General features: G+C 45.6%; 2 protein-coding genes across 6 annotated transcripts; one reads left to right on the plus strand and one right to left on the minus strand.

Moving 5' to 3' along the window:
• Positions 1-1,299: 1,299 nt before the first annotated feature.
• Positions 1,300-20,929, minus strand: LOC127001751 (uncharacterized). Of its 4 annotated transcripts, XM_050866900.1 has the most exons (14): positions 20,797-20,929; positions 15,149-15,479; positions 14,110-14,283; positions 11,694-12,005; positions 10,965-11,197; positions 10,237-10,435; positions 9,456-9,566; positions 8,661-8,873; positions 7,669-7,795; positions 6,477-6,557; positions 5,044-5,262; positions 4,012-4,136; positions 3,249-3,472; positions 1,300-2,970 (listed from the first exon to the last, which is right to left on the minus strand). In XM_050866900.1, the coding sequence occupies exons 2-14, from the start codon at positions 15,233-15,235 to the stop codon at positions 2,967-2,969; spliced, it is 2,109 nt and encodes a 702-aa protein (XP_050722857.1). In that variant the 5' UTR covers positions 15,236-15,479; positions 20,797-20,929; the 3' UTR covers positions 1,300-2,966. The 4 variants fall into 4 exon arrangements, with proteins under 4 accessions (XP_050722857.1, XP_050722872.1, XP_050722865.1 ...); XM_050866908.1 differs by lacking the exon at positions 20,797-20,929 and having other exon boundaries at positions 1,301-2,970; positions 4,045-4,136; positions 15,149-15,908; XM_050866915.1 differs by lacking the exons at positions 6,477-6,557; positions 20,797-20,929 and having other exon boundaries at positions 15,149-15,909.
• Positions 16,437-27,275, plus strand: LOC127001743 (uncharacterized). Of its 2 annotated transcripts, XR_007755437.1 has the most exons (11): positions 16,437-17,108; positions 17,500-17,673; positions 20,100-20,411; positions 20,833-21,233; positions 21,732-21,873; positions 22,534-22,746; positions 23,264-23,390; positions 23,918-24,136; positions 24,399-24,490; positions 24,622-25,526; positions 26,706-27,275. XR_007755437.1 is itself a non-coding variant. In XM_050866883.1 (10 exons), the coding sequence occupies exons 1-10, from the start codon at positions 16,833-16,835 to the stop codon at positions 24,823-24,825; spliced, it is 2,160 nt and encodes a 719-aa protein (XP_050722840.1). In that variant the 5' UTR covers positions 16,437-16,832; the 3' UTR covers positions 24,826-27,275. The 2 variants fall into 2 exon arrangements, 1 of the variants encoding a protein (XP_050722840.1); XM_050866883.1 differs by having other exon boundaries at positions 24,622-27,275.
• The last annotated feature ends 389 nt before the right edge of the window (positions 27,276-27,664 follow it).

A 27,664-nucleotide genomic window follows, 5' to 3' on the forward strand; every position in this document is an offset into this window, starting at 1 on the left:
GGGTGACAACGTTGACGAGGCTTTATGGTGAGTCTTGACGCTGCGATTGGTGGAGGATCTGGTCATGAGGGGCAACCAAGTCATACCTCAATATACTCTTTTTCGATCTTATATAATGAAAGACAAAACTTACAAAAGAACAACAAACCATTGGATACACGATGACCCCCACATCAGACAGTCTGGGAGATCTTATGGGCATCGAGATCAACCGCGTACTTCAGGGATCAGTTGGCTCTGGAGTAAATCCCCGCGTCTTAGCTCTGAGCCGAGACGCGCTTTGTTCAGTGGTTTGATTGTCCTGAGCACGCGACGGTCGTTGGGAGGGTGATATTCTAAACTTAGCCTTGTTATTCCTTTCCATGAATGTCATTTTTTTGTTGTTTTAAGAAGATCAAATATTATGCAGCGAATTTATTGACCAATGCTTCAATTAATTTTATCAACACAGGTGAAATTTCAAAGATAAATTTATTGATTTTGATTGGGTGATAACCTTCGTGCAATTACCTATTAACTCTCTTAGTCAACGATGCGTCTGTCTTTGCTGCGAGATGTCTAAATACGATTGAGTCGCTTTTCACGGAGAGTAAAAAAACGCAATCGAGCAAATAGAAAGCAGCAAGTTACATAAAATCAGACCAACGTCGAGAAACCTGATGATAACGCTTATTTTCTGCGCTATAAAAAGAGAGGAAACAAAAGCTCAGAAAATTATTGAGGAAGAAAGGAAAGAGATGAGATTTTCCTCGATTTTAGATTTATTAACACTTGAAATGTGCGACGGTGATAATATTTGTGTTACGAAAGGCAACGGCCGGGAAACAGTCTATCCCTTCCTTCCCTTCCGCCCCGCCACGCAGCGCTATTTTGACAGGGGCGGCAAGGGGGGCGGGGGGCCGGAAGTGGTCCTGTTGGCGGTCCACCTAATGTCTAAATATCTACCAGTGCCGTGATTGGCTCCTCACTAGGCCTAAGTTGTTCTTATGTGTTAATTACAGTAGAATCGTACCGGTAAACGACGGAAATAATGATAATACAGAATAGTAATAAAAAATGAGAATGATAATAATTGATTAATAATAAAATAGTAAATGATGATAAATGATAACAATGAAAATGACAATAATATAATTGATACACACACACACACACACACACACACACACACACACACACACACACACACACATAATAATAATAATAATAATAATAATAATATTATTATTATTATTATTATTATTATTATTATTATTATTATTATTATTATTATTATTATTATTATTATTATTATTATTATTATTATTATTATTATTATTATCAACATCATTGTCATTACTCATATCAACACAAAAAATAATAACCATAATGAATATGATCATTCATATATAATACCATAAAACATGTAGCCCACACGTCTCCATGATCCTTTCGGTGGAGGCATTAGCTCGCTATACCAACACACACTCATCAGATAGTCTTGCGTGCCTAGCGAGCATGCGTACACCTGTACTGCCGAATACGTGTAGGCTACATAACCAGGACACTCTCACATAAACACTGCGCATTACCACCGATGGAATAAAATCAAGAGAAAAGAAGAAATCTTAAATCTAATCTGGTGTCACGGTTCATAGTTTGACGGACATCTCGGGGCGACAGAGACGGGTGAGTGACAACCCAGGTAAGCCAGGCTGTCAGCTCTCCGTCAGTAGCTCCGATGAGGGTGATCAGCGGACGCACCACGCGATAACCGAGACGGGCGTGTCGATAACGGGAAGATGAGCTTATCAGGAGAGATACTGTCGTCGAGGAGAGAAAAATATCCGGAGAGAGAGAGAGAGAGAGAGAGAGAGAGAGAGAGAGAGAGAGAGAGAGAGAGAGAGAGAGAGAGAGAAACACACACACACAAAAAAAAAAAAGATCCATCAATTTCTTTCGTACCCACAACAACCAAATACATTAAAAAAAGAACGAGATAAAACGCAGAAAGCAATTATACGGAAATTATTAACGCAAAATCAAACAAGACCAAAGTTTACCATAAAAGGAAATACATCCAGAAAAAAAAAAACTTAAGTGAGTGAGTGAGTGGGAGTGAGTTAGTGAGTGAGTGAGTGATAGCAATGATACTTTAGAGGACTCCCTACTAAATCTATATCTTCTTATCACACTACTTAATAACAGAACCTATTTTTTCCTGTTTCTGTGAGAGGGGCTGTGAGGTAGGGAGGGGCTGCAGCAGGGGTACAGGAGGAGGAGGAGGCGATAGGAAAGAAGGAGGAGGAGGAAGAGAAGGAAGTGAAGGGGAAGGGAGAGGAGGAGGAGAAAACAGCCACCTTCACATTCAGCCCTACACTCATATACTTTCATTATCCTAAAGTTTTTACATGGAGACGCAAAAAGAAACACCAGCAGCTTCGGGTAACCAAATCACGCTCGATGACGACATTACAAAAAGAACGGCAGAGAGAACAGCTAAGAGAACAAAAATAACAACTACCTATGCAGACCCTTTGCCTAGTCTTCTTTTAATGCTTTTTTTGTGTTTTTTTGTTCTTGAGCTGCCTTCATCGTAACAAAATGAGTTCTACGAGAAAAAAAACTAATCAGCTCTTTTTTTCTGGAGAAGCTATGAAAGTAGACACGGCAGATGCCAACTTATTGCATATCAAAGTTCATATTTATATAGACAGACATAAAAATAATCGATAGACAGATAGATAAATAGGTAGATAAGGGGAGGAAGAAGGAAAGATAAAAGCGACTTCAACTAAGGATCGACTGCTTGCTCAAGACTCCAGCAGCGCTTCAGGAATCACGCCTGGTCTTTGCTGCTGCCTGACGGAGGTGATGCCGAAGGGTGTGTGGAGAAGGCGATGCAGAGGGTGTGTACGAGCCTTTGCCAGGAGGTTAGGCTGTGCTGGACACTTCCTTTAGCGGCCCTCAGCACCGCACTTGTGGTTTCAGCTACGGAGGAGGAGGAGGAGGAGGAGGAGGAGGAGGAGGAGGAGGAAAGAGTATTACAACATTTAGTTTCTCTCTAGTTATATAGTTATGCAGTGGGGGATGTTATACTTGTCTCGCTTTCTCGTCTTAATATGATTTTTATGAGAGAAGAATTGTAGCGAGAGTGGCAAAGAAAAGGAGTAAAGAAGAAATATAATGAAAGAAAGTAGATTGATAATATACGTGTGTGTGTGTGTGTGTGTGTGTGTGTGTGTGTGTCCCGCCTTCAACACACTCACTTCGGCAGGTGGCCCTTGACGGAGTTGATGGCTCGCCTCAGGGTTGACTTCTCCTTGTTCTCCCGCTCCTTCTTCTTCTGCGCCTTCCTCTGCTTGCGGCGGGCGTCCGTGTGGGGGTTCTCCGCCATCACGTCGATCTCCTCCTCCTTGTCCGACTCCACGCGACGCTCCGGCAGCTTCCCGTGTTTGCCAATCAGCCAGTACGTCTCCATGGATCCCTTCCCCTGCAACACACGTACACACACACAAAAAAAAAAAAAAAAAAATTAGTCAAACATTGCACCTTCAGCCACAAACTTGATACCCACTCTCATATGAATCACTTCATTATTTTGCTTTATCGTTTCCGGCACCTATAACAGAGTGGAACATCCCACAACTAAGACCACCAGCCCCTTCTCTAAACATATTAGCGAGTCTTCACAATCTAGGAGAAAGTGTTAATGTTAAAATTACCCCATAAGACTTACACAACACAACACAACACAGTAATATTCTTAAACATTTCGGCTCCAAAGCTCACATAATTTACAAGGCTTAATTTCGTAGGAGTTTTGCGTATTTTCATGGGTAACCTTATGACCCTGGTGGTAGTGTGACCATTCTTATTTACTACAAACCTAAAAATACACTCACTGTAATTAGACTGATCTTCTTTTTGGCCTTTGGAAATAGCTGATGTGAGAGGCTGAAACGTCTGCGAATACCAACCATCTACAAAACATCTACAACACACAAAACATCCTGGAAACACCATCATTACCTTTACCACCTGCCCGTCTGGCCGCTCCCTCACCTTGATCTCCATCTCTCCTCTTAGCTTCAGGATGAACCCGCCGACCTTTTCCAGAGACTCCTTGGTGGCGGCCGTGACGTGGATTTTGAAGGCTGTGAAGGGAAGGAAGGTGAATTAGATCAAGCGAAACGAAGGAAGATGGACTGTGAGAGATACATAAACAGGGAGAAACTATAGCGAGAAAGATACATAACAGGGAGAAACTATAGCAAGAAAGATACATAAACAAGGAGAAACATAGCGAGGAAGATACATAAACAGGGAGAAACATAGCAAGAAAGATACATAAACAAGGAGAAACATAGCGAGAAAGATACATAAACAAGGAGAAACATAGCGAGAAAGATACATAAACAGGGATAAACATAGCAAGAAAGATACATAAACAAGGAGAAACATAGCGAGGAAGATACATAAACAAGGAGAAACATAGCAAGAAAGATACATAAACAGGGATAAACATAGCAAGAAAGATACATAAACAAGGAGAAACATAGCGAGAAAGATACATAAACAAGGAGAAACATAGCAAGAAAGATACATAAACAAGGAGAAACATAGCAAGAAAGATACATAAACAAGGAGAAACATAGCGAGAAAGATACATAAACAAGGAGAAACATAGCGAGGAAGATACATAAACAGGGAGAAACATAGCAAGAAAGATACATAAACAGGGATAAACATAGCAAGAAAGATACATAAACAAGGAGAAACATAGCGAGAAAGATACATAAACAAGGAGAAACAATAGCGAGAAAGATACACTATTGCTCATATGCCTTTATAACTTCTGACAAACACAAAATACTGTACATGCAGGTTACAAGAATCGGACTGCTTAGAATACGGATATATACAAGAGGAAAAAAAACTAGTAAGGAGAAAAAAGTTTGATATACATTATTCCTCTAGATATAAAATAAGCCGCAGAAAAGACAAAAGCAACAAAGCCACTGCAGTCAAAGAAGCTGAAATACCCAGAACGGTGCCACTCACGCAAGCCATTTGACTCCATCTTTGAGGCGATGTTGACCGACTCCCCGAAGAGGGTGTAGCGCGGCATCTTGGAGCCCACCACCCCCGCCACCACCGGCCCCGTGTGGATGCCGACGCGGATCTGCAGGCGCTCGCCGGGCATGTGCGGCACCACGAAGTTCTCGGTGGCGTGCAGGAGGTCGAGGGCCATGGAGGCGATCTCAGCGGCGTGTTCCTTGCCTGCAGTGGTGAAGATTTGTGTGGAAATACAGTGGAGTTCCTTCTTTCCCTGGGTGGTGGTGTTCCTTCCCCTCTGTGGCTCTTACCGAACGAATAACGCTTGATTGAGTTATTTGATTGAAATTGATTGAGAACATTGAAAGATTAGAAATAGTATGATCTCGACGATGAGTTGTGATGAGACGGGGCTCTCTGAGGAGGTGTTTATCGAAATGTGGAAATGCAATGGCGGTGGTGGTGATGGTGGTGTTCAGTGGTTCCGGTAATGATGATGGAGCAAATACAGTGGGCTACACAGACAACAAAAACAGCACCACATATGGATAGGTGATAGTCGTGTTTGTGATGGTACTCATGGAAACATTCACATATACACGCACAAAAAGGAACAGAAACCTCAACTACATACGATACATGCAAGGGATAAATGCAAAAATCAATCCTTTGGGTGAAGACTTGTGAGAATGGTGACGGTGCAGGAGAGTGAGAGGCCGAGTCAAGCGTAAGAGGAAAGCGAGGGAGGAGGCAGGAAAGGCGTGAGTCGTGACAAGGCGTGGTGTGAGGTGCGTGTGGCGGTGCCTATTACTACAGGTGTGTCCGCTGCTGCTACGTGGAAGAAGATGTTGCAGATGACAATGCGTAGTGGTAGTCTCGGGGCACTAGATATATGTCTCTCTCTCTCTCTCTCTCTCTCTCTCTCTACAAGCAACAAGCAGAACCGGGTAATGATTGAGCGATCGGACACGCATTGTCATCGCAAATCTGATGTTTGGTGAGACACTGAGCTAGACGCAGAGGTGACTGTGGCGCTCCGTGGTGTTCTCCTCATTGACAGACGTATCGGTTTGTTATTATTTAGGCGATGCCGGATGGAGGATCGAGGATTTGCCCCCCCCCCCCAAAAAAAAAAAAAAAAAACTTAATTACACTGACAAATTAAAAGCAACAACAACAACAACAATAACAATTAGAAAAGACCAAACGGGCGACGAAGAAACAATAGAAAAATGCAAAATAATATCTAAACATACAAAGAGACAATAGACCAAACAATGACACACACACAAACACACACACACAAAAAGCAAACACACCCTCGATCCTCCATAAAGAATCAGAATATCGAACGCTCCTTAACCCCGATTCCATTCCTTTAATCCCCGTTGCAAAAGTGCTGCACGGAACGCTCCAGTCACCGAGGCTCGCCGGGTTACCTAGACCAGTGTGGCTCATGATTTTGTAGACCGGAGACGTGTATATGAGGCGGTCCAGGTTGGTCGTTCCCACAGCAGAGTCTATGAATGAGAGAGACAACCTGAGACGCCACATATAACATCTAATTCCTGACACCCTGCCTTTTACTTTTCCTTATTCCCATTCTCTCTACCTGGCTCTATTGCAGACAGGTGCCGTTTCATGTTATTATACTTAAAGTATTGCTTCTTAACCATTGCTTTTCCTCTCTATAGAAATGATGAACCTATTTTCACCAGCGTAAATTTTGTGTACATTTGACAAATTGGTATTTACCTTCTGTTTTCTCTACATTTTTTTTATTTTTTACTTTCTTAGATTTCATATAGTCCCATATCTTTAAGCCCCTCTTGTTTCCGATAGCTTTTGTTTACTTGTTGTAAATATTACACGCAGCGACAATCTGTTCCTGTCGCGGCCAGCTGAACTAGTTCTACTACGATGATTAGATGACAATGAGATTGCCAAGAGTCTTTTCAATGAACATTTCTGTGTAGGCTTCTTGTTTATAATTATTCTACCATAGATGAAAGGAAATGAGAAAGATCATGAAAGATCATGAAGTAAACTAAAAACTAAAGAAGTGATTCCAAACAACCGAGGGTTTGATGTTCTCTCTCATCCTTCTAATCTCCCACTTTTCCATCCCAGTCAGTGCTAAGGACCCATCGCTCAATCACTTCCTGTTCTGTGGGAGGAGGGAAGGCGGCCGTGGAGGGTGTGGCCGGAAAGTAAAGGTGTTACGCAGGTTCTTTCAGGTGTCTTCTTTCAGGTGTCTTCAACGTGTAATCCAGGAAAAGTATCCCGTGAAGGAGTTTGCACCGGAGTAGATTTACCCAGTTATTTAGTTTTGGAAATGAGTGCAAAGAGGAAGGTGTTAAAAGGGTAGTGTGTCGGCGGCAGGGTATTTGTTTGTTTATTTGTGTGTTAACTTGTTTTTTCTCGAGTGTTTGGGGATGTGAATAAGAGGATTTTTTTTCATTCTTTCCTGTAGGGTGTTAAGTTGCACTCTTTTGAATCTTGTATGGCGGAGGAAATTGAAAAGTAAAGTGTTTTATGTTATTCTGATGGATGCAGGATATATGAAGGAAATCCTGTAAGATATGTTCCGTTGTTCTAAAATTGGAGGAAGGCGTTCTTTAAGATACTGACCTTCCCCTCGCTGCGGCAGTCCCGAGGCCACCATGTAGGCGTCTCCGATGGTCTCGATCTTGTACACTTCGTAGAGTTCGATGCGGGAGTCGAACATCTTGTAGAGGGCGTTTAGGAGGGAGATCACCTGCGAGAGGGAGTTTTAAGCGGCGCCAAGTAAGTATCATCGTAGGTGAGGAGAGGAATGAGTTAGGATTCAAACAACTGACGAAATGCTCAAAAAAGAAAGTGAATGTATTGAAGAATGGAGCGAATGAAGGAGAAAAAGCATGGTTTAGGACATGGAGAGACAGGGGCAGAATGAACAAATGAGTGAACAAGGGAATTAATGCATGAACAACTGACGAAATGCTCAAAAAAGAAAGTGAAAATATTGAAGAATGGAGCGACTGAAGGAGAAAGAGCGTGGTTTAGGACATGAGGAGACAGGGGCAGAATGAGCAAATGATTGGACAAGGGAATTAATGCCTGAACAACTGACGAAATGCTCAAAAAAGAGTGAAAAATAAAAAAAGAATGGCTGAAGGAGAAGGAGAGAGAAAGAGCGGGGTTTAGGAGGACAGAGAGGAATATGCAAAAATGAAGCTCAAAAAAAAAAAAAAAAAATATTGAAGAATGGAGCGACTGAAGGAAGGCGTGGTTTATTAGGAGACAGGAGACAGGGGGGAATGAGAGCAAAAGGGAATTAATGCCTGAACAACTGACGAAATGCTAAAAAAAGAAAGTGAAAATATTGAAGAATGGAGCGACTGAAGGAGAAAGAGCGTGGTTTAGGACATGAGGAGACAGGGGCAGAATGAGCAAATGATTGGACAAGGGAATTAATGCCTGAACAACTGACGAGATGTTCAAAAAGAAAGTGAAAGTATTGAAGAATGGAGCGAATGAAGGAAAAAGAGCATGATTTATGATATGGTAAGACAGGGACAGAACGAGTAAATGAGTGAACAAGGGAATTAATGCATGAATAAGGAGTAAGCGAACAAAAGTACCTGCATCGGAGTACTCTCGGAGGCAAGTTCGGTGAAGCCCACGATGTCGGAGAAGTAGATCGTGACCACTTCGTAGGTTTCGGCCGACACCTGTTTGCGTTGCTTGAGCTGCTGGGCGACGGAGGGCGGCAGCATTTGGTAGAGCAGCTTGTCTGAACGCTTCTTCTCGTACCTCAGCTCATAGGTCTTGTACTGCAGCGTCTCCGTGAAGGCCTGCGTGTGTGTGAGGGTGTGAGGGGGAGAGGCAGGGTTCACCGTTGCCAGATTATAGTACTCAAAGCCTCGTATTTACCGGCTTCTGATCCATAACTATATCACTAAAAAAACGCCAATAGTTAACCATTTGAACGATAACTACAAATAAATCTCGTTATCGGGGTGGAGGAGACAGTTTTGGGGTCGGAAATCGGCAAACCTGAGGCTGCGTACAATAATCTGGTAATGTTGGCAAGTTTGCGGAGGGTGGACGGTGCACAGAGCGAGTCGTCATTTTATACATTATCAAACAACAATTTCGTTTACGTTACCAGTAGGATTTGCCAATGCATAGTTAATGAGAATATAGCCAGGAGTATATTTTATGAAACGAAACTACTTATAAGTGATAAAAAACGAGAGGAAGACAGCAATATATATAAAATTAAAGGAGGTAGAAAATTTCAGTCCTTTATGAATGACTAAACTTCATATTCACCAAAGCTCCGTTTAGTGACCTCAACACTGACTCTGTGGTTTATTAGCTAACTCTGGCTTGGCACACTGGCCCCGCTACTGACCCCGTGACCCGGCACCGACCTGCAGCGTTCTGGTGACCATCCTGACGAGGACGATGATGACGGGCGAGATGAGGAGCACCACGGCGAGGATGGCGATCCCCACCACCACGTGACTGTTGGAGGAGGTCACCTGGGAGGGGGGGGGGGGGGGAATAATTCGTGGGTCATCCATGGAGTTATCTTCAGGGTCATCACTCGAAACATTATTTAAGTCTATTAACCCGGTAGCAGCAGGGATCATGTTTCTAAATGGTCCCTCTAAGCGAGAAAAATGAGAAAAATTCATCACTCACACAAACCATTTCAAAATATATATCAAAGCATTTGTGATCAGTTTATGTATCATCTATTTTGGGCGGTTTATATCATGGCACAAATTTGGCCCGTCGCTGCTACACGGTAAAGCCACACATTTGGCCCGTTGTTGCTACCGGGTTAAAATTTCCACGAAAAAACAACAACTCATAACTGTAGCAGGCATTGACATTAGTTATTCTATTTTACGATAGGAGACCAAATGCTTAAAAAAAAAAAAAAGATAAATACGTGCCCTCATAATGCCGCTCCTACAAAAAAAAAAAAAGAGCTATGAAAAGAGATTAGCAAATTTTGAGTACGAAGCGTCTTGAAAGAATCTAAGTCGTAGGAAATAGGAATTGCTTTGAAAAATTTTACAGGAATTACTTTTCGGATCACTCAGAATAATACATACAATGAATTGGAATCTGAAACAAAACTGAAATCCCTTTACAAATCACGATCATAAGAGCAACAACACCAAGAGGGAGGAGTCACAGTACCTCGGAAAGGATCGTCTCCTCTATTCTGATGCGGATCTCGTACTGAATCTTCTGCAGGGCGTCCAGGTAGCCCAGCATGGCGTAGAAGTACTCGGTGGCCTTGTCGAAGTCCGGCTCGATCTTGACTCTGTTGACGATCTCCTGACGGCGCCGCGTGATGTTGGAGTACCACGGGTAGGTCTGCTGCAGCTGGAGGTACCTGCGGAAGAACGTGTGGAGGGAGAACGGAAGGAATTTTAGTGATGGGAAAAAAGAAACGTCATTATCTTTTTTCTTTCCTATAATGTAAACAAGAAACGGGAAGGTAATTAAGATATGACGACGGGAGTTTATTATATTGCTTTCAGTAATAGAAGAAAACTGACGGTCTTTGCATAATGAAAAGAAACGTCAGCATTATTTTTCTCTTTGATTGTGAGCAAGAAAAAGAAAGGTTAGTAAGATATAAAAAGGGGAATAAAATATGTAACCTTCAGCAATAGACGGAGAACTGACGGTTTTTATATTATGAAGGGAAAGGGATTTGAAGATATTTAAGTGGTTGATAGGAAGAGGAAGTCTACATATATATAAAACATGATAAGATGGGAAAGGGACGCGGAGAAAAATTAAAGTAGTGGAGCAGCGGTTTTAGTATTTTGACCCTTTTATTATCAACTCTTGTTCTTTTCCTGTCTTTTTGTTATGAAGGAAGGAGAGTGGCAACCATCTGTGTCCGAGGAGCTTACCTGTCCTTGATCCAGAAGGCGAAGCTCTTGCTGGCGTTGAGGAAGTCTTGGCCGAGGGCGTCGTTGGTCACAAAGTTGAGGTAGGAGGTGTGGTCGAGGTCGCCACGCCCAAAATACTCTTCCCCGAACACCATGGAGATGCCCAGGTGCTCGATGGCGCGGATGAGGTTCTTGTAGGCGAGCAGGGGCCGCCACACGCCCGAACTGTCCTTCTCCTTGATCTCTCGCGTTAGCTGAGGAGCGAAGAGCAGCGATGACGTTATAGTTTAAGTCTACAATACCAATCCTGTTACTACCATTCATGCTACTTTTTATAGAGGAGAGGAGGAAGCTCAGAGGCGCAAGGAAAAAAAAGAGTAACAAAAAAAGTCCGCAAGGCGCTGCTCCTGCAAATAGTGTTTAGTAAATATAAAACAAAACAAAACAGATGGCAGTCATTTGGAAAGGTGTCTTGATGCTCCCTTCTTGAAAGCGTTGAAGTCGTAGGCAAGAGGAAATACAGGTATAGCACTCTACTACTACTACTACTACTACTACAACTACTACTACTACTACTACTGCTACTACTACTACTACTATTCTTACACCATTGCCACAAGATGTACAATAAATATGCCATCCACTGCAGCACCTAATTCAATCCATTATTTTCTTTCTTAACCAACTCTCAAAGAATACTCGCTGCTAATTGGTTCCCGAAAAAAAAGTCAGGTAAAATTCGCAGCCCACCTGGTCGAGGAAGATGTAGTTGGCTCGGTTGTAGAAGCGGATACCGGCGTCGATCGAAGGGGTGTCGAACTTGGTAATCTTGTCGCGGAAGTCGTCGAGGCGGATGCGGAAGAGGATCTTGTTCTTGAAGAGCGGGTCGTCGATGCGGAAGATCGGCCACTTGAGGTTGTCGATGAGGGAGTTGGTGTAGGCGAAGTGCTCGGACAGGTTGCGGCGGATGACGGAGCCGTTCGTGAAGAGGTAGAAGGCAATCTCGGCCCGCTCGGACTGCAGCGCCTCCGTCACGTTGCCAAGACCCGTGCTGATTTGGACCTGTGGGGGGGAGGTTCATTTTCTTTCATTGGAGGATTTCTATCATATTTTTTCCCAGTCTGATTACCTTCCTTTCCCTTCGTCCGGTGGTTTTGAAATGACTTCACTTCATTCAGAACATCCACCCCCTACATACAAATCACAACCTCGTCTTTTAGTTAGTTTTGTTATTTTCCTCCGAACTCACAATATCTTCTTTTATCGACATAGAATCCTCGGTGCTCCCTGAAGCTGTTCTTGAAAAGGGACAATCATAACAGTAATGGTTGTTTACAAACGTGCGATAACTGGCAACGTTGCGAGGTTAACATGATAATAAGCAGAGACAGCATCAAGACCCAATAAGCCTACCAAAAGGAAAAAATAAAGTTGAGTTACCTGTACTGAAAATCTCCATGAATATAAAAAAAAATAACGATGCTGCCCAAGCCTTGATAATGAGGAGAGACCAACACTAACTCTTTCTAACACAACTTAATGGACTGAAATGCGGAGGTGACCGAAATGAAAGAAGGCAAACGTTCCAACTGATACTCAGATAAAGACAATTAGCTTTACATTAAGGGAAAAACAATGGACCGTATTGGCTATACAGGCAGCGCCACACGTTGTCACTCGGTGAACTGTCAAAGCAGTACTTTCCATAGAATTTAAGTTATACACTAGAGTGCGTCTGAGGCTGCCTCCAGGATACAAGACCGTAGTGCCGCCACCGCTCCAAGCCAACGACTGCACACACTTTACTCCTACCCGATTTCCTGACTCTACTATTTGACATGGAGAAAAACTGAAATCGGGAAGGAGTGAATTGTGTGCAATCATCGGGTTGGGGCGATGGCGGCACCATGGACGTGTATCCCGGAGACAGCCTCAGACGCACTCTAGTCTATAACTTGAACTCTATGGAAAGTACAGCTTTGAGTTGAGTGGCCACATATGGCTCTGCCCGTATAGCCAATACAGTCCATTCACTCTTCACGTATTATCAGACACTTTTGACTCAGAACAACGATTTTCCAAGGGCCAAAAAAGGAGATTCATTGGGTTCTCATGAGTCGTTTTCACATTCATGGTGCAAAGGCCTTGTCAAATTATCACTAAGCGCATAAAACTACCCATGGAAATACCCACAACAACCTCTACGAAAGCCTTATCAACTGTTAGAGTGTAAAAAGTCCCGAAATGTTTGGAGAATACTGGCCGAGGTTACGCGTCGCCTCGAGATCAGCGATATCATTGCATCAGCTTTATCACGTATCTGTTCTTTTTTTCTTTACTGATAATCAAATATTCTCGCAGCATTTTCTCTCACCTCCGCGTCCTTGAGATAATGACCATCTTTACCTCGTATTGAATGGCACACGGACATAAATGAAAATATATCACCCCCTGCTGTGGCGTTTCCGTTAGTTAGTGAGACGGAGATGTGCACCGAGGCCACGCGCAGCTATAGTGTGTGCCCTCAACTTTACTATCATTACCTAAAGAAGGGGCAAAGAGACGGAGATGAGCACCGAGGCCACGCGCAGCTATAGTGTGTGCCCTCAACTTTACTATCATTACCTAAAGAAGGGCCAAAGAGACGGAGATGAGCACAACTTTACTATCATTACCTAAAGAAGGGGCAAAGAGACGGAGATGTGCACCGAAGCCACGCGCAGCTATATGTGTACACCCCCAACTGTACTTCCTATATTATCTTTACCTAAGAAAAAAGTACCATCTCAGTGTTGAAAAAAAAAACAGTAAAGAAAAAAATATTATAAGTCTGGTTGATCTTGATAACTGGAGGCCGCGGAGATTTCAGAATTTATCTTTAACAAATGAAAAATAAGAACTCTAAAAAAAAGAATACGATGACCCCCCCCAAAAAAAAAAAATCACTCCCCACGCCTGCCCTTTTACATTTCTTTCTGCATCTCCTCTCTCTACGTCCTCCTCTCGAACCTGAGTGCCCCAAAACCCTGACACACCATCTTAACGATCCATACGTATTATACTTTATATTGTACGTTTCAGACCTTCCTAGGTCTACTAACTCTTCATGTTCGGGTCTATGCTTCTATACCTTCATGCAAACTAGTGTAGTTCCGTAATTTCTCACCTGATCGATGGTTTCCTGCATCTCGTACTGGTACTGGAGCACGTTGACCATGTTGAGGCCGTTCTGGATGATGAGCGCCATGATGGGTACGAAGGGCAGCAGCAGCATCTGGGCCAAATGGATCTGCTTGCCGCGTCCGGTCGTGGGGTCGAGGCCGCAGCACCCTGTCTTGACCTGCAGAAGGAGAGGGTTGGGAGATTGAGCTGAGTCTTGAAAGGTATCATGGGTGGTGTGATGGGATGGTGGTGTCGTTAATAGGTGGTGTGGTGGGATGATGTGGTGCCTGGATGGTGTGATGGGTGACTGGACTGAGAGAGGGTGTGATGAAAAGTTGTGACGAAAGGAAGAAGTAGAAGGTCGTGATGAAAGTGATGTGAAAATAGGATTGCGTGGAGGAGAGGTGTGATGGAAGTAATGGTGTGACAAATAGGTTGCGTTTTGGGTAGTGTGGCGGAAAGGTGTGACGGAGAGGTGTGACAGACGGTTGTGATGGAAGGGAAGGTGTGACAAACAAGGGTGTGATGGGGATGGGGTGGGGAGGGGGGGGCGGAGGGGCGTGAGGAGAGTGATGGATGATGATGTTGATGGTAGTCCGTGTGTGTGTGTGTGTGTGTGTGTGTGTGTGTGTGTGTGTTTACAATGCCCGACGGCCAATGGAGTAACAAGAAAAGTTGGATTGATGGCTGTGATGTGCAGGAAGTGTCAGTAAGTAAATAATATCTGAATGGCGCGACGCGATGTTCTCCGGCAGGTGGCAGCTTTATCGCTCAACAGGTTCAGGCCAAGCGTTTAAAACTATTGTGATACTTGACTGGAGTATAAATATCTTTGAACTCAAAACTGACAATATAAACTGACTTTGATGATCTTTCCAACATACTCATGGAATCCTCTCAGAGCTATACAGAGAAACTTTCACTATCACCGACACCACCACCACCACGCGAGGAGGACGCCGCATGGTGTTTGGGTGAGCGGCGTGGCGTGGCGTGGCGTGGCGTGGTGTCCCCTTCTCCGAGCCTCAGCCCACCAGACTCACCTCCACCAGCTTGTTTTCATCCTCAGAGTCGAGGGAGAGCACCGAGGAGCGCCTCTCGCCGCCGCCCGCGTGTGAGGGCCCCTTCATCCCGCCGCGTCAGTCCGTTGTCTACTCTCCGCGTGTCCTCCTCGGTGGTGCCTGTTGCCCGCCGTCAACCCCACACAAGCATCCTCCGGCCGTCAGTAAGCGGAGCGGGTGCCAGTCAGGGGAGGGAGGAGGACGGGCGCGGCTGGGTGTGACGGGGACCAAGGCACCCTCTGGAGTGGCCCGCCTCCGCAGCCCGGCCCACTCCTGACGTCACGCCTCACGCGCCAATCACTGCGGCGGAATGCTGGCGGAGAGCGACAATTGATCCTTAGCGTAATGAGTGATTTTATGCTATTCACTATGCCCTTCAAAGGCGGCGGAATCAAGAGCCATTCCACCCCGGCATGTCTTTAAGCTACTCGTGAAAGCAGGACAGACAATGACAAAAGCAAGGTCATGATTAAATGCGTGTACCGTCGCGAGGTGAATACGACAGAGGACACAGGTAACGTCTGTGACCCGCTAATTAAGTCAATAATAGATGCGTGCCACATTGACCCTTGCAAGGTTGCATGCAGAGGAGGAGAGGACGAGTCACCTGCAAGAGAGCGGGTCATCTCATCAGCCTGCTCCTCCCCCCCCCACCCCCCACCCCCCGCCTCCGCCGCCGCCCATACCTCATCCCCTCCTCGAACATTCCTCGATAGCGGCTCCGTCCATGATCTTTTCTCTCTCCTTCCTTCCTTCCTTCCTTCATCATCAAGTCACCTCATGCAGAGTATGACCTAAATTTTGCAACAAATGACAAACAGTATAGAGCGATGTATATTTATTTAGTATACCTTCATGATAACTAATTCCACCTATTTTTTCTCTTTTTTAATTGATTTTACACGGTGCCCTTTGTTGCTGATTATAGAATTCATCTCTCAAGTGTATTCTTCTTTATGCCTTACATCCAACTGACGTGGTCGCAGAAGCAGGCACCTCACAAACAGCTGAACAAAATAAACCAAGTCTGCGAGGTGGTGGTGCATGGTGATTACATGGATAGTGATGATAATGATGACGATGATGCCGTGGACCTGACGAAGCAATATGTCGGGTAATGAAGAGGGCGAGCAGTCACCTGACGGCCTTTATTGCACCCCGGAAGTCAATACTTGTTAGCAGAGGTCAATATCGGCCGTGCAGCCTCCCGCCTGACCCCACGCCTCGCCGACCTGCAGGAGTGGGCGCGGTGACGGGGAGCTGAGGGTCGCATGCGTCAGTCTCCCTCCCCTCACGCCACCCTCGCGCTCACTCTCACTCCACCGCCCCCACCAACTCCTCTGGCCACCTTTCCGGCGACCTATCGTTGTGCTCTAAACTCCATGCAATCCCGTACGTGCATTTTTTCTGCCGCTAATCACCGAGGGAATAGCTGGGCACCCACACGTAGGCCGCCAATCAATTACCGCCACGTTATCGAAGCGGCGGCGGCGGCGTGGCGAGAGGCGACCGGGTCTGTATTGCGTGTGTGTGGTGAGAGTCGGGTGGCCGGTGCTCCGGTGCCGCCCCGCCATCACCACTGCCATCACGACGCCTCCCCGCACGCACGGTGGCTCCCTCCAGATACCCTTGGTACCTCACGCCCTACAGCCTCTATGAGCTAAGCATGAAAGGAATTGGCAAGCGAAAAGTGAGTCCGGATAGTGACACCGAGGAGGAGGAAGGCGGAGGAGATGGTGGCGGCGGCGGGGGTGGAGGTGGAGGAGGCGGAGGTGGAGGAGGAGGAGGTGGTGGTGGTGGAGGAGGTGGTGGTGGTGGTGCGCATGGAGGAGGGGGAGGTGGAGGAGGCGCCCGGAAGGAGAAGGACATGGACCTGCCGCCCATGCCCAAGAGGCCTTCCTTAGTCTCTATCGACAGCGAGGACGAGAACAAGATGGTGGAGGTAAGAGGAGGTTGGGGCACGTGGGGGTGGGGGACAGGGGGGGGACGGGGGTGAGACAGGTGGGGCATCATTGCTCTGGTGTCCTTAATATTCCCTGGGTGTCAAATCAGGGGACCTCATCCTGCCCACACGGGTTCCTCCTGCATCACCTGGTCCTTATACTGTGTCCAAGACGTGTATTTTGTTAGCCATAGACACCTCTCTCTACCTGTCTATTAGCATACCTGTCTCCAGCATCCTTCCAAACATACTAATAAACTAATAGATCGTGTCCACCTCTTTCTTCTCTTGTATACATATAACGAACCTTTTCCTCTTCCTTTTTCTTCCTTCTCCTTCCTCCTTACCCATCTCTCCCCCCTTAATCCTCCTCCTCCTCCTCCTCCTGCAGGTGAAGACTGGCATCTGCGGGCTCGATCCTACCACAGGGAAGGGCAAGCAGATCCACCTGATCCAGATGTTGCTGCTTCCCTTCGTGCCCATCATGGCGCTCATCATCCAGAACTCGATCAACATGGTCAGCATCCTCGAGTACCAGAACGACATGCAGGAGACCATCGACCAGGTGAGGGGAAGGTGAGGGGGTGAAGGGAGAAGTGAGGGGAAGGTAGAAGGGGAAAGGTGTGAAGGGAAGGTGTGAGAAAAAGGTAAGGGAAGGGTGAGAGAGGAAGATGTAAGAGGAAGGTAAGGGAGAAGAGGTGAGGGGAAGGAAAAACGGAAAGTGTGGGGAAATATGAGGAAGGAGGAAAGGAGAGAAGGGACAGGTGAGAGGGAGAGGGGGAAGGTGAAGGTGTGAAAGAAGGCTGTGTGGGAAAAACTGCAGGGTAAATAGGAGGCGAAAGGTGAGGAGGAAAGGTGAAGTGTGAGAGAAGACGTAACATATGCCGCGGATTAAAGTTGAGAGAGAAAGAGAAAATGTGAAAGACGGAAGAAATAGAGTCGAAGGGATAAAGGAAAGGTGAGCAATAGAAGGGTGAGAGAAGGTGTCAGGAAAGGTTGGAGAGTGAGAGAAGGTGTCAGAAAAGGTTGGAGGATGAGGGAAGGTGTCAGAAAAGGTTGGAGGGTGAGAGAAGGTGTCAGAAAAGGTTGGAGAGTGAGGGATGGTGTCAGAAAGGGTTGGAGGGTGAGAGAAGGTGTCAGAAAGGGTCGGAGGGTGAGAGAAGGTGTCAGAAAAGGTTGGAGGGTGAGAGAAGGTGTCAGAAAGGGTTGCAGGGTGATAGAAGGTGTCAGAAAGGGTCGGAGGGTGAGAGAAGGTGTCAGAAAGGGTCGGAGGATGAGAGAAGGTGTCAGAAAGGGTCGGAGGGTGAGAGAAGGTGTCAGAAAAGGTTGCAAGGTGATAGAAGGTGTCAGAAAGGGTCGGAGGGTGAGAGAAGGTGTCAGAAAGGGTTGGAGGGTGAGAGAAGGTGTCAGAAAGGGTCGGAGGGTGAGAGAAGGTGTCAGAAAGGGTCGGAGGGTGAGAGAAGGTGTCAGAAAAGGTTAGAGGGTGAGAGAAAGTGTCAGAAAAGGTTGCAGGGTGAGAGAAGGTGTCAGAAAGGGTCGGAGGGTGAGAGAAGGTGTCAGAAAAGGTTGCAGGGTGATAGAAGGTGTCAGAAAGGGTTGCAGGGTGAGAGAAAGTGTCAGAAAAGATTGGAGAGTGAGAGAAGGTGTCAGAAAGGGTTGGAGGATGAGAGAAGGTGTCAGAAAAGGTTGCAGGGTGATAGAAGGTGTCAGAAAGGGTCGGAGGGTGAGAGAAGGTGTCAGAAAAGGTTGCAGGGTGATAGAAGGTGTCAGAAAGGGTCGGAGGGTGAGAGAAAGTGTCAGAAAAGGTTGCAGGGTGAGAGAAGGTGTCAGAAAAGGTTGGAGAGTGAGAGATGGTGTCAGAAAGGGTTGGAGGGTGAGAGAAGGTGTCAGAAAAGGTTGCAGGGTGAGAGATGGTGTCAGAAAGGTTTGGAGGGTGAGAGAAGGTGTCAGAAAAGGTTGAAGGGTGAGAGAAGGTGTCGGAAAAGAGTGCAGGGTGAGGGAAGGTGTTAGAAAAGGTCGGAGGGTGAGAGAAGGTGTCAGAAAGGGTTGGAGGGTGAGAGAAGGTGTCAGAAAGGGTCGGAGGGTGAGAGAAGGTGTCAGAAAGGGTCGGAGGGTGAGAGAAGGTGTCAGAAAGGGTTGGAGGGTGAGAGAAGGTGTCAGAAAGGGTCGGAGGGTGAGAGAAGGTGTCAGAAAAGGTTGCAGGGTGAGAGAAGGTGTCAGAAAAGGTTGCAAGGTGAGAGAAGGTGTCAGAAAAGGTTGCAGGGTGAGAAAAGGTGTCAGAAAAGGTTGCAAGGTGAGAGAAGGTGTCAGAAAAGGTTGCAGGGTGAGGGAAGGTGTCAGAAAAGGTTGAAGGGTGAGAGAAGGTGTCAGAAAAGGTTGCAGGGTGAGAGAAGGTGTCAAAAAAGGTTGCAAGGTGAGAGAAGGTGTCAGAAAAGGTTACAGGGTGAGAGAAGGTGTCAGAAAAGGTTGGAGGGTGGGGTAAACGAGAGAACAGGTAGAAAATAAGGGTGAAGGCTGAAAAAAGTGACGGGATTGGGTGATTGCGAAAACAAGTTGAGCATATGAGGTGAGAAAGGGATGGGGGGGGGGGGGTGAGAACATGAAATTAAACAGAATGACGGAAACGTTGGAAGTGGTTTGCGGTGGATAGCGGGGCATATAGGAAGGGAGTTAGAAATGAGGGTAAGGTTATAAAATTGTATGAAGGGTACGTAAAGAAGAATGGTGACAGTACGCTGAAATAAAAGTGAGCCGAGGGGGTTAAGTAGGAATACATCAGGAGCCAACTTGAATATCTAGAAGACAGAAAACGGCAACAACAACAACGGAAAATAACAAGAAGAAATCCCGCAAAAAAAACGAGAACGGGAAAGACAGTGTGAGCAAGAAACAAAGACAACGAAAAATATTGAAATAATGTAAGAGTAGGAGTGTAAGTAAGAGAGTAATAAGAATGTATAAAGAGAAGAAGCATCCCTCCCTCCCCCCCAGGTCCAGATTAGCACGGGTCTGGGCAACGTGACGGAGGCGCTGCAGTCTGAGCGGGCCGAGATCGCCTTCTACCTCTTCACGAACGGCTCCATTATCCGCCGCAACCTGTCCGAGCATTTCGCCTACACCAACTCCCTCATCGAGAACCTCAAGTGGCCTGCCTTCAGGATCGACGACCACCTCTTCCAGAATAAGATCCTGTTCCGTATTCGCCTGGACGACTTCCGAGACAAAATCACCCGCTTCGACACGCCTAACATCGAGGCCGGCATCGCCTTCTACAACAGGGCCAACTACATCTTTCTCGACCAGGTGCGTGAAAGAAGCCAACGCTTTTCTAACCAAATGAAAAAATAGATGAACTGACTAGTATTTTTCAGGTGGACTAATCACTAAATAATCTAATAAGTAGATGGTTTGACTAGAGTTTATTGAATGAACTTACTAGGGTGCATGTAGTTTATCAAGGATTTTACTTTATGGGTATCCGACATCTAATATAACAGAACACTTTAAAATCTCATGAAATTAATTCTGGCGTATGATTTTTTTATAAATTTTGATTATTGGACAATTTCTAACCAAGACTTTGTACATATCTGAGCAGGAGTTATGAAATCATAGATAGAATGCTGTCCTATGCAAGTCCATTTTTCTCGCTACTGGCAAAACAAAAGAACATCTATACTGAACTTACCTGTGTCTCGACCATTCCCTTGCACGCGCCCCTCAGCTGACACGAGAGATCAAAGAGAAGGACGCCTCGGGGGTGTGGCGGCCGCTGCTCGCCTACAAGAATATGATACGCGCCATCGAGCACCTGGGCATCTCCATGGTGTTCGGTGAGCAGTACTTCGGCCGCGGAGACCTCGACCAGAGCTCCTACATCGCCTTTGTCACCAACGACGCCCTCGGCCAAGACTTCCTGAACGCCTCTCAAAACTTTGCCTTCTGGATAGGAACGCGGTACAAGGCGCTGCAGAAGGACTACCCGTGGTACTCCAACATCACGCGCCGCCGACTGGAGATCCTCGGAAGGGAGAAGATTCAGCCGGACTTCGAGAAGGCCACCGAGTACTTCTATGCCATGTTGGGTTACCTGGACGCCCTGCAGAAGGTTCAGTACGAAATCAGGTAAGACTTAATAAACACACACACACACACACACACACACACACACACACACACACACACACACACACACAGCTGCTCATGCGTATATTAATTTCAGTGACCCAAAATATAAACTCATGAAAGTAATAAAAAAATATCAATAAAGCAAAAACTAATTAAAACTAGTTACACAAAATGAGAAGGAGGAGGAGGAGGAGGAGGAGGAGGAGGAGGAGGAGGAGGAGGACATAGATAAGGGGAAGGCTGAAGAAGAGGATGTATCGATAAGAAGGCGGAGGAGGAGCAGAAAAAAAGAAGAGTAAGAGAGGAATCAACAATAAGAGAAAGAAAATTCTAAGATAAGAAACAATGATAAGGAAATAAATAGACTAAGACAGAGTAGATAATTGTGAGGAAGAGGAAAAAAAAAAATAACACTAACCTTGGCATCTGTGTGTGTGTGTGTGTGTGTGTGTGTGTGTGTGTGTGTGTGTGTGTGTGTGTGTGTGTCTGCGGCAGGAAGACCATTCAGTACACCATCGTGAAGGAGGTGCAGGCGTCCAACAGTCACGTGGTCATCGGCATCGCGTTGCTCGCTGTGGTGCTCATCATCTCCCCGGTCATCATCATCCTCGTCCGCATGATTACCAGGACGCTGCAGGTGAGGACAGGTGGCGGAGGAGGAGGAGGAGGAGGAGGAGGAAGAGGGAGAGGAGGAGAGGGTGGTGTACGGTTAAATAACTAGCAATTGTCTGTCATAAGAAGAAAAACATGATAGTATTATTATTAGTAGTAGTAGTAGTAGCATTATTATTATTATTATTATTATTATCATTATTATTATTATTAGTAGTAGTAGTAGTAGTAGTAGTAGTAAACAAATTAATAGTCAAACTTAATACGTATTTTCAACAATGTAATTTTCAAATGGCCACAAAAAAAGTTAATAAACCTGATTAATATTAGTGCCGCCGTCTGGCCTTGATCCACCAATAAAAAAAATGTCCTGCTAAGAAAATGATTAGCTCTTTAAATTAACTGTCTGTCTCATCATTCTCCTAATTCCAACCTTATGTCTCGCCAAACCAACTCCCTAACTCGATTCTCAGAGCATAATTATATATATTATTCAACACCTGTCATGTTCGTATTCCTACATGCTATCTCAGAGACGCTACATACTGCTCATGACCCATCAATTAAAATATATCTAGTTAATATGCTGCTCATGACCCATCAATAAAAATATATCTAGTTAAACACTCAAATGAACTTAAGTCGCGCCACACATTCACCGTTTCTCTCCTTCATCTCTCAACAGGCTTTCTCAGAGACGCTGCTGCACAAGACCCATGAACTGCGGTTTGAGAAGAAGCGGTCGGACAAGTTGCTGTACCAGATGTTGCCGAGCAGCGTGGCGCAGCAGCTCAGGATTCACAAGGCGGTGGCGGCCGAGACCTACTCCTCCATCACCATCTACTTCAGCGACATCGTGGGCTTCTCCGAGATGGCCTATCACAGCACGCCTATGCAGGTGAGGGGGTACAGGTGTGGCGACGGCAGGTAAAACGAAAACGGGACGGCAGGTGATGGGTGTAAAGGTGAAGAGCTTACAGGTGAGGTGACGACGAGTGCATGAGGAGTTGTGATAAGTGGTGGATGTGAAGGTGAGGTTTGTATGGCTGGTGTTCTCGAGTGGAAAAGGAGGTGGAGGAGTGAATGGATGGGATGGAGTGACGTTGACCTTTTCGTCTTGTATTTGAATGAATGAAAAGTGTGTTGACTGACTGGTTTTTAATGATGTGCAAATTGTCTAACCATGACTGTACCTATGACTGTATTTTTATTTTCATCAGCCTGACAGTCATCGTTAAGCGCCGTGACATAGAAGAAAACAATGTATACTTATAAAGAAAAGAAGCAAATGTCTTTTTTTCATAAACTGTAACACTAACCAAATCATCCTTCATTATGTTTCTATTTTTTTCGATCTTTTCTTCTATTTCTTCTTCTTCCTCCTTCTTCCTCCCCCTCCTCCTCCTCTTCCACAGGTCATCTCTCTCATGAACGTCCTCTACAAGATGTTCGACTCCCGCATCGACTGCTACGACGTGTACAAGATCGAGACCATTGGGGACGCCTACATGGTGGCCTCGGGGCTGCACATGAGGAAGAAAGGTACGCCGGGGTAGGGGGGGGGGGAAGGGGAAGAAGGAAGAATGCATGGATGACGGGAAGCAAAAGGCTGGACGTATGGATGGATGAATTGGTGGAAATATTGATGGAGTAAGAAAGAAGAGATGGACGATTTGATGGTTGATAGCGAGGGGAGAGGCAAGGGTGAACGAATGGGTGATAGATTGCTGGAAGGGGTGGGAAGAGACTGACATATGGTTGGTTAGATTGATGGAGGGAAAAGGAAGGGACGAATATATGGGTGAATGGAATGGAGAAGAAACAGAGGGAATGGGCGGGTGATGAATAAATGGATGGTAAAAGGAAGAGGTAGACGAAGGGAGCGATGGAAGGAGACACATAGTTTGAGAAGGAAAAAGAAGCACGGAAACAAGTTGGTGAAGCAAGCGGTAAAAAAGGGTTCAAGTGGGGTTAGTCTGCTACTACTACTACTACTACTACTACTACTACTACATCTACTACTACACACTACAATGCCACCATCACATCCCCTTTGGTCCCCCCACCAGGCAAGGATCACGCCGCCGAGATCGCAGCAATGGCCATCGACCTCTTGCACGGCACCGAGAACTTCGTCATCCCGCACATGCCCGGCGAGCGCCTGCAGATCCGCATCGGCATCCACACGGGGTCCGCGGTGGCCGGCGTCATCTGCACCAAGACGCCGCGCTACTGCCTCTTCGGCGACTCCGTCATTCTCGCCGCCAAGATAGAGTCGTCGGGCCTACGTGAGTTCTGTCGGTGTCTTGTACTCGCTTATCCTTCGGTTTAGAGATTGTCTAACATAACAAACGATCTTATGTCATTTTTTTTTCTTCTCTTTTGGTTTCCTTCTCATATCCAGCCTTTCCGAACTTCATTTACCGCAATCTCCAGTAGCTAAATAGTATACTAAGGAGTTTTATTTAGTTTTCTGTTCAGTTTGGCTTCCCTCAGTCTATCTATCTACCTAATAGTCAGCGTGTACTCTCTAATGTCTGTCTCCCGCAGCATTCAAGATCCACATATCGCAAGACACGAAGGACTGCCTTGACCGCGTTGGTGGCTTCATCGTCAAGCTGAGAGGAGAGCTGGACGTTAAGGTGTGTATGTGTATGTGTGTGTGTGTGTGTGTGTGTGTGTGTGTGTGTGTGTGTATGTGTATGTGTGTGTGTGTGTGTGTGTGTGTGTGTGTGGTCACTGAAGACGTGTTTGTGTGTTCGTCTATCTTCAGGGGCGGGGCGTGATGGACACCTACTGGCTTACGGGGAAGCACGGGGTCCTGCCTGATCGCCGCCCTTACTCGGGGAAGGACGATGACGAGTTCATGGCCGACAATCCCCACTCGGAGTATGGCCGGCGCCCGATGGATGAACACGGCAAGCACCAGTCGTCCTTCGCCAAGGCCATCGGCTTCTGCAAAGATCTTCTGGGATGAGACGTGAACACCAACATTCTAACACCAACATTCTAATTTCGCTGAGTACAGAAACGTTTATCACACGATTTCGCTATTTTTTTCTCTGTCTCTCCTTTTTTATGTAGGAAAAAATATATAGGATATTTTATAAGGTGCATATTAAGGAAAAAATAGCCGCATATCGAGGGCAACTGAAAAAAGCATACGAAGACACATTACAAAAGCATCACGCATTTTTTCTCACTTTTTATGGCACATGTAAAAGTGAGATGAAAGGTAACAAGCTGCACCTATATCCATTTTCACCCTAGTATGTTGATATAGGAGCACCACACTATGCTTACACAGATAACTAGCCATCTTCATATCAGATGACAATGCTTACGAACAGCCCCACATACACACCTACAGGAAGAGGTAATACTTACTACACAGAGCCAGCAATAGGGTGTGTCTTTAAGCCTTCCAGACACACTTTGGCGATGCTTCAGTTGGAGGCATTTCCACCGTCACCTTCTTAACCATTTTTCTTCGCCCGTGCCTCCGTCAGACATTCTAGCAGCAAAAAGACCGCGCAGAGGCTGGCTTCTCGCGGGCCCTTGGTGCTGGCGTCTCACAGGGGCCTCAGGGTACGGAAGAGGCCTTCTTGACCCCTTCGCTCTCCTGCACTAACGCTCGTATCAAGAGGAAGAGAGGATGGTGGTCGAAACATGATTCGAGTGAGTTTGCAGGAGGGTTTCGAAACAAGATAGAAGGACTATTTTTTTTATATAGGGATATAATTTTCTAGAATTTTTTTCCTTCTTTCCTTCTTCTCCTTCTTCTTCTTCCTCTTCTTTTTCTCTCTCAAAAAAAGTTTAACAGCGCATTATCTTCGAGCAGATTACCCTTAATGCTTCACAGCTTCATCTCGTCCTGAGACTGAACAACGAATCTCTCGAAATACTTTGATTCAGTCTCATCATAAACTAATCTTTCTGTTTGAGTTATATTATTCCCATTATTCCTTATGCATATGCTTCTCCGTAAGTTTAGAGTAATTATTCAAAGCAACACATAAGCTCTCCAGCATGAAGTCCGGGCACTTTTTTCCTCTCCTTTGCCGAGGGACGAGCGCCAAGACGGTTGCTACCATGGTCTCCTGTTGCTATTGCTGCAGGACCCGGTCTCTTCCCTGAGCTGATGTGTGAATTATGTAATATCCACACATGAATGCACTAAAGGACGTTCCTCTTTAACTCTCACCTTCTCAAAGAATTTTTGATCACTTTTAAACTAGAATTCGCATAGAGTTTTCACTTTTCTCTCTTCAGTTGGGGTTGGGCGCATTTGTTTTTGTTTTTGTTGTGCCACTGCCGTCGCCCTTCCTGCGTGGGTGTAAATGTACATAACTTAGGCTTAAGCTGAACCTCTCTGAGCCTCCATCACATCGTCATCCCATCGCAAGAAACTCATCAGGCTGCGTTCGAAAGAAGACGTTTGTTCTCCCGACACTTCACATCAAAGCTAACACAAAACACCACGGACGCCGCGCCGCGCCAGTAGCCTCCACAACCCTTGATTCTCAGGTCCGGCTTTCCTTGCAAACAGCCAATCGTTCTCTTTATGGTGGATTTTCGAAAGAGCTTCCCCAGTGCATTATTTTCTACTTTGCTCTCCGCTCCAAACTGCCTGAGAATAACAGAAAAATCGTAAAGATTTCATTTTTAACTATTTTTCATGCTAAAAATTCCCTGAAGTGTTTACAAATCCCTTTCAAAATTTTATCCTTTAACTTAAGGCTCCCATTTCAAACAGGCAGATTTTTATTTCACACCATCATATCAATGTTACTGAGATCTTCAAAGACTCCATCAGCCACATCATCCAATATTCATTTTGCCTTCCAATACAAACAGCTTGAAAAATGTTACGAATGGTTGGAAGGAGAGACGTCCTCGACGACCCAGCCCACCTCAACACATAACACGTCAAATCGCACCACTACGGCCTCGGCAGCTGCTGTCCCGCCCCTCAGGAGGTGCCGAGAACAATCTAGTGGAGAGTTACCCCCTCAGAGCCTCCGCCCCTGTGGAAGCCGCGTCCTCGCCTTGGTGGGACGCTGTCATTCTGACTGGGAATATGCAGTACTTATAAATAGTTATACCTTAAACATGTATTGATTTCCAACTTCTTCCTCTCATGACACGGCTAGTTTCCGATGCTTTGTTACGATCCCCCCTTCTACTGTTCCTTCTACCCTTCATTTTCCTCCTCCTCCTCAAGTATTCTGCCAACAGGTAGTAGGAGCTCTAGCACCGCCCTGATGATGTAGAGATAAGCAGACGGACGGGCACAGCTGACAGACCCACTGTGTATTAGGTTACTCACGCTAGTCGGCGCAACACATTCGGTCGTGTAGATACAGTGACACGTGAAAATAGAGGAATATGTATTGCCTGTCCAATAAATGACGCACGTGACTCATATTTGTTGTATTAGTTGTCCTTCTGCAGAGATGGAAAGAGGGTGGGAAGGGCAAGAGGGTGAAGAAAAGACCATCAGCTTGAAATGGTTTGCAAGTATAAATGAACTGCTGGCCAGAGTGAGATGGGTTATTGACCAATGCTACTGTGCCACTCCTGAAAGCTATATACCGCTACTACTACTACTACTACTACTGCTACTACTACTACTACTACTACTACTACTACAACTACTAAAACTACTATTACTACTATTACTACTACTACTACTACTACTACTACTACTACTACTACTACTACTACTATTATTACTACTACTACTACTACTACTAGTGCGACGACGATGACGACGAATGATGATGACAATAATAATAATAATAATAATAATAATA

The sequence above is a fragment of the Eriocheir sinensis genome, chromosome 2 (assembly GCF_024679095.1).
Source record: "Eriocheir sinensis breed Jianghai 21 chromosome 2, ASM2467909v1, whole genome shotgun sequence".
Lineage (NCBI taxonomy): Eukaryota > Metazoa > Arthropoda > Malacostraca > Decapoda > Varunidae > Eriocheir > Eriocheir sinensis.

What these genes read in the sequence shown, in the direction of transcription:
- LOC127001743 (XM_050866883.1), top strand. Translation starts at nt 16,833, where the DNA reads ATGAAAGGAATTGGCAAGCGAAAAGTGAGTCCGGATAGTGACACCGAG. An exon ending in AAGGTTCAGTACGAAATCAG is followed by an intron (nt 21,234 to 21,731) that starts GTAAGACTTAAT and finishes TGTCTGCGGCAG; the next exon opens with GAAGACCATTCAGTACACCA. An exon ending in GAGGAGAGCTGGACGTTAAG is followed by an intron (nt 24,491 to 24,621) that starts GTGTGTATGTGT and finishes GTCTATCTTCAG; the next exon opens with GGGCGGGGCGTGATGGACAC.
- LOC127001751 (XM_050866900.1), bottom strand. Translation starts at nt 15,235, where the DNA reads ATGAAGGGGCCCTCACACGCGGGCGGCGGCGAGAGGCGCTCCTCGGTG. An exon ending in TGCAGGAAACCATCGATCAG is followed by an intron (nt 12,006 to 14,109) that starts GTGAGAAATTAC and finishes TCCCCCCCACAG; the next exon opens with GTCCAAATCAGCACGGGTCT. An exon ending in ACTACATCTTCCTCGACCAG is followed by an intron (nt 11,198 to 11,693) that starts GTGGGCTGCGAA and finishes TTCGCTCCTCAG; the next exon opens with CTAACGCGAGAGATCAAGGA.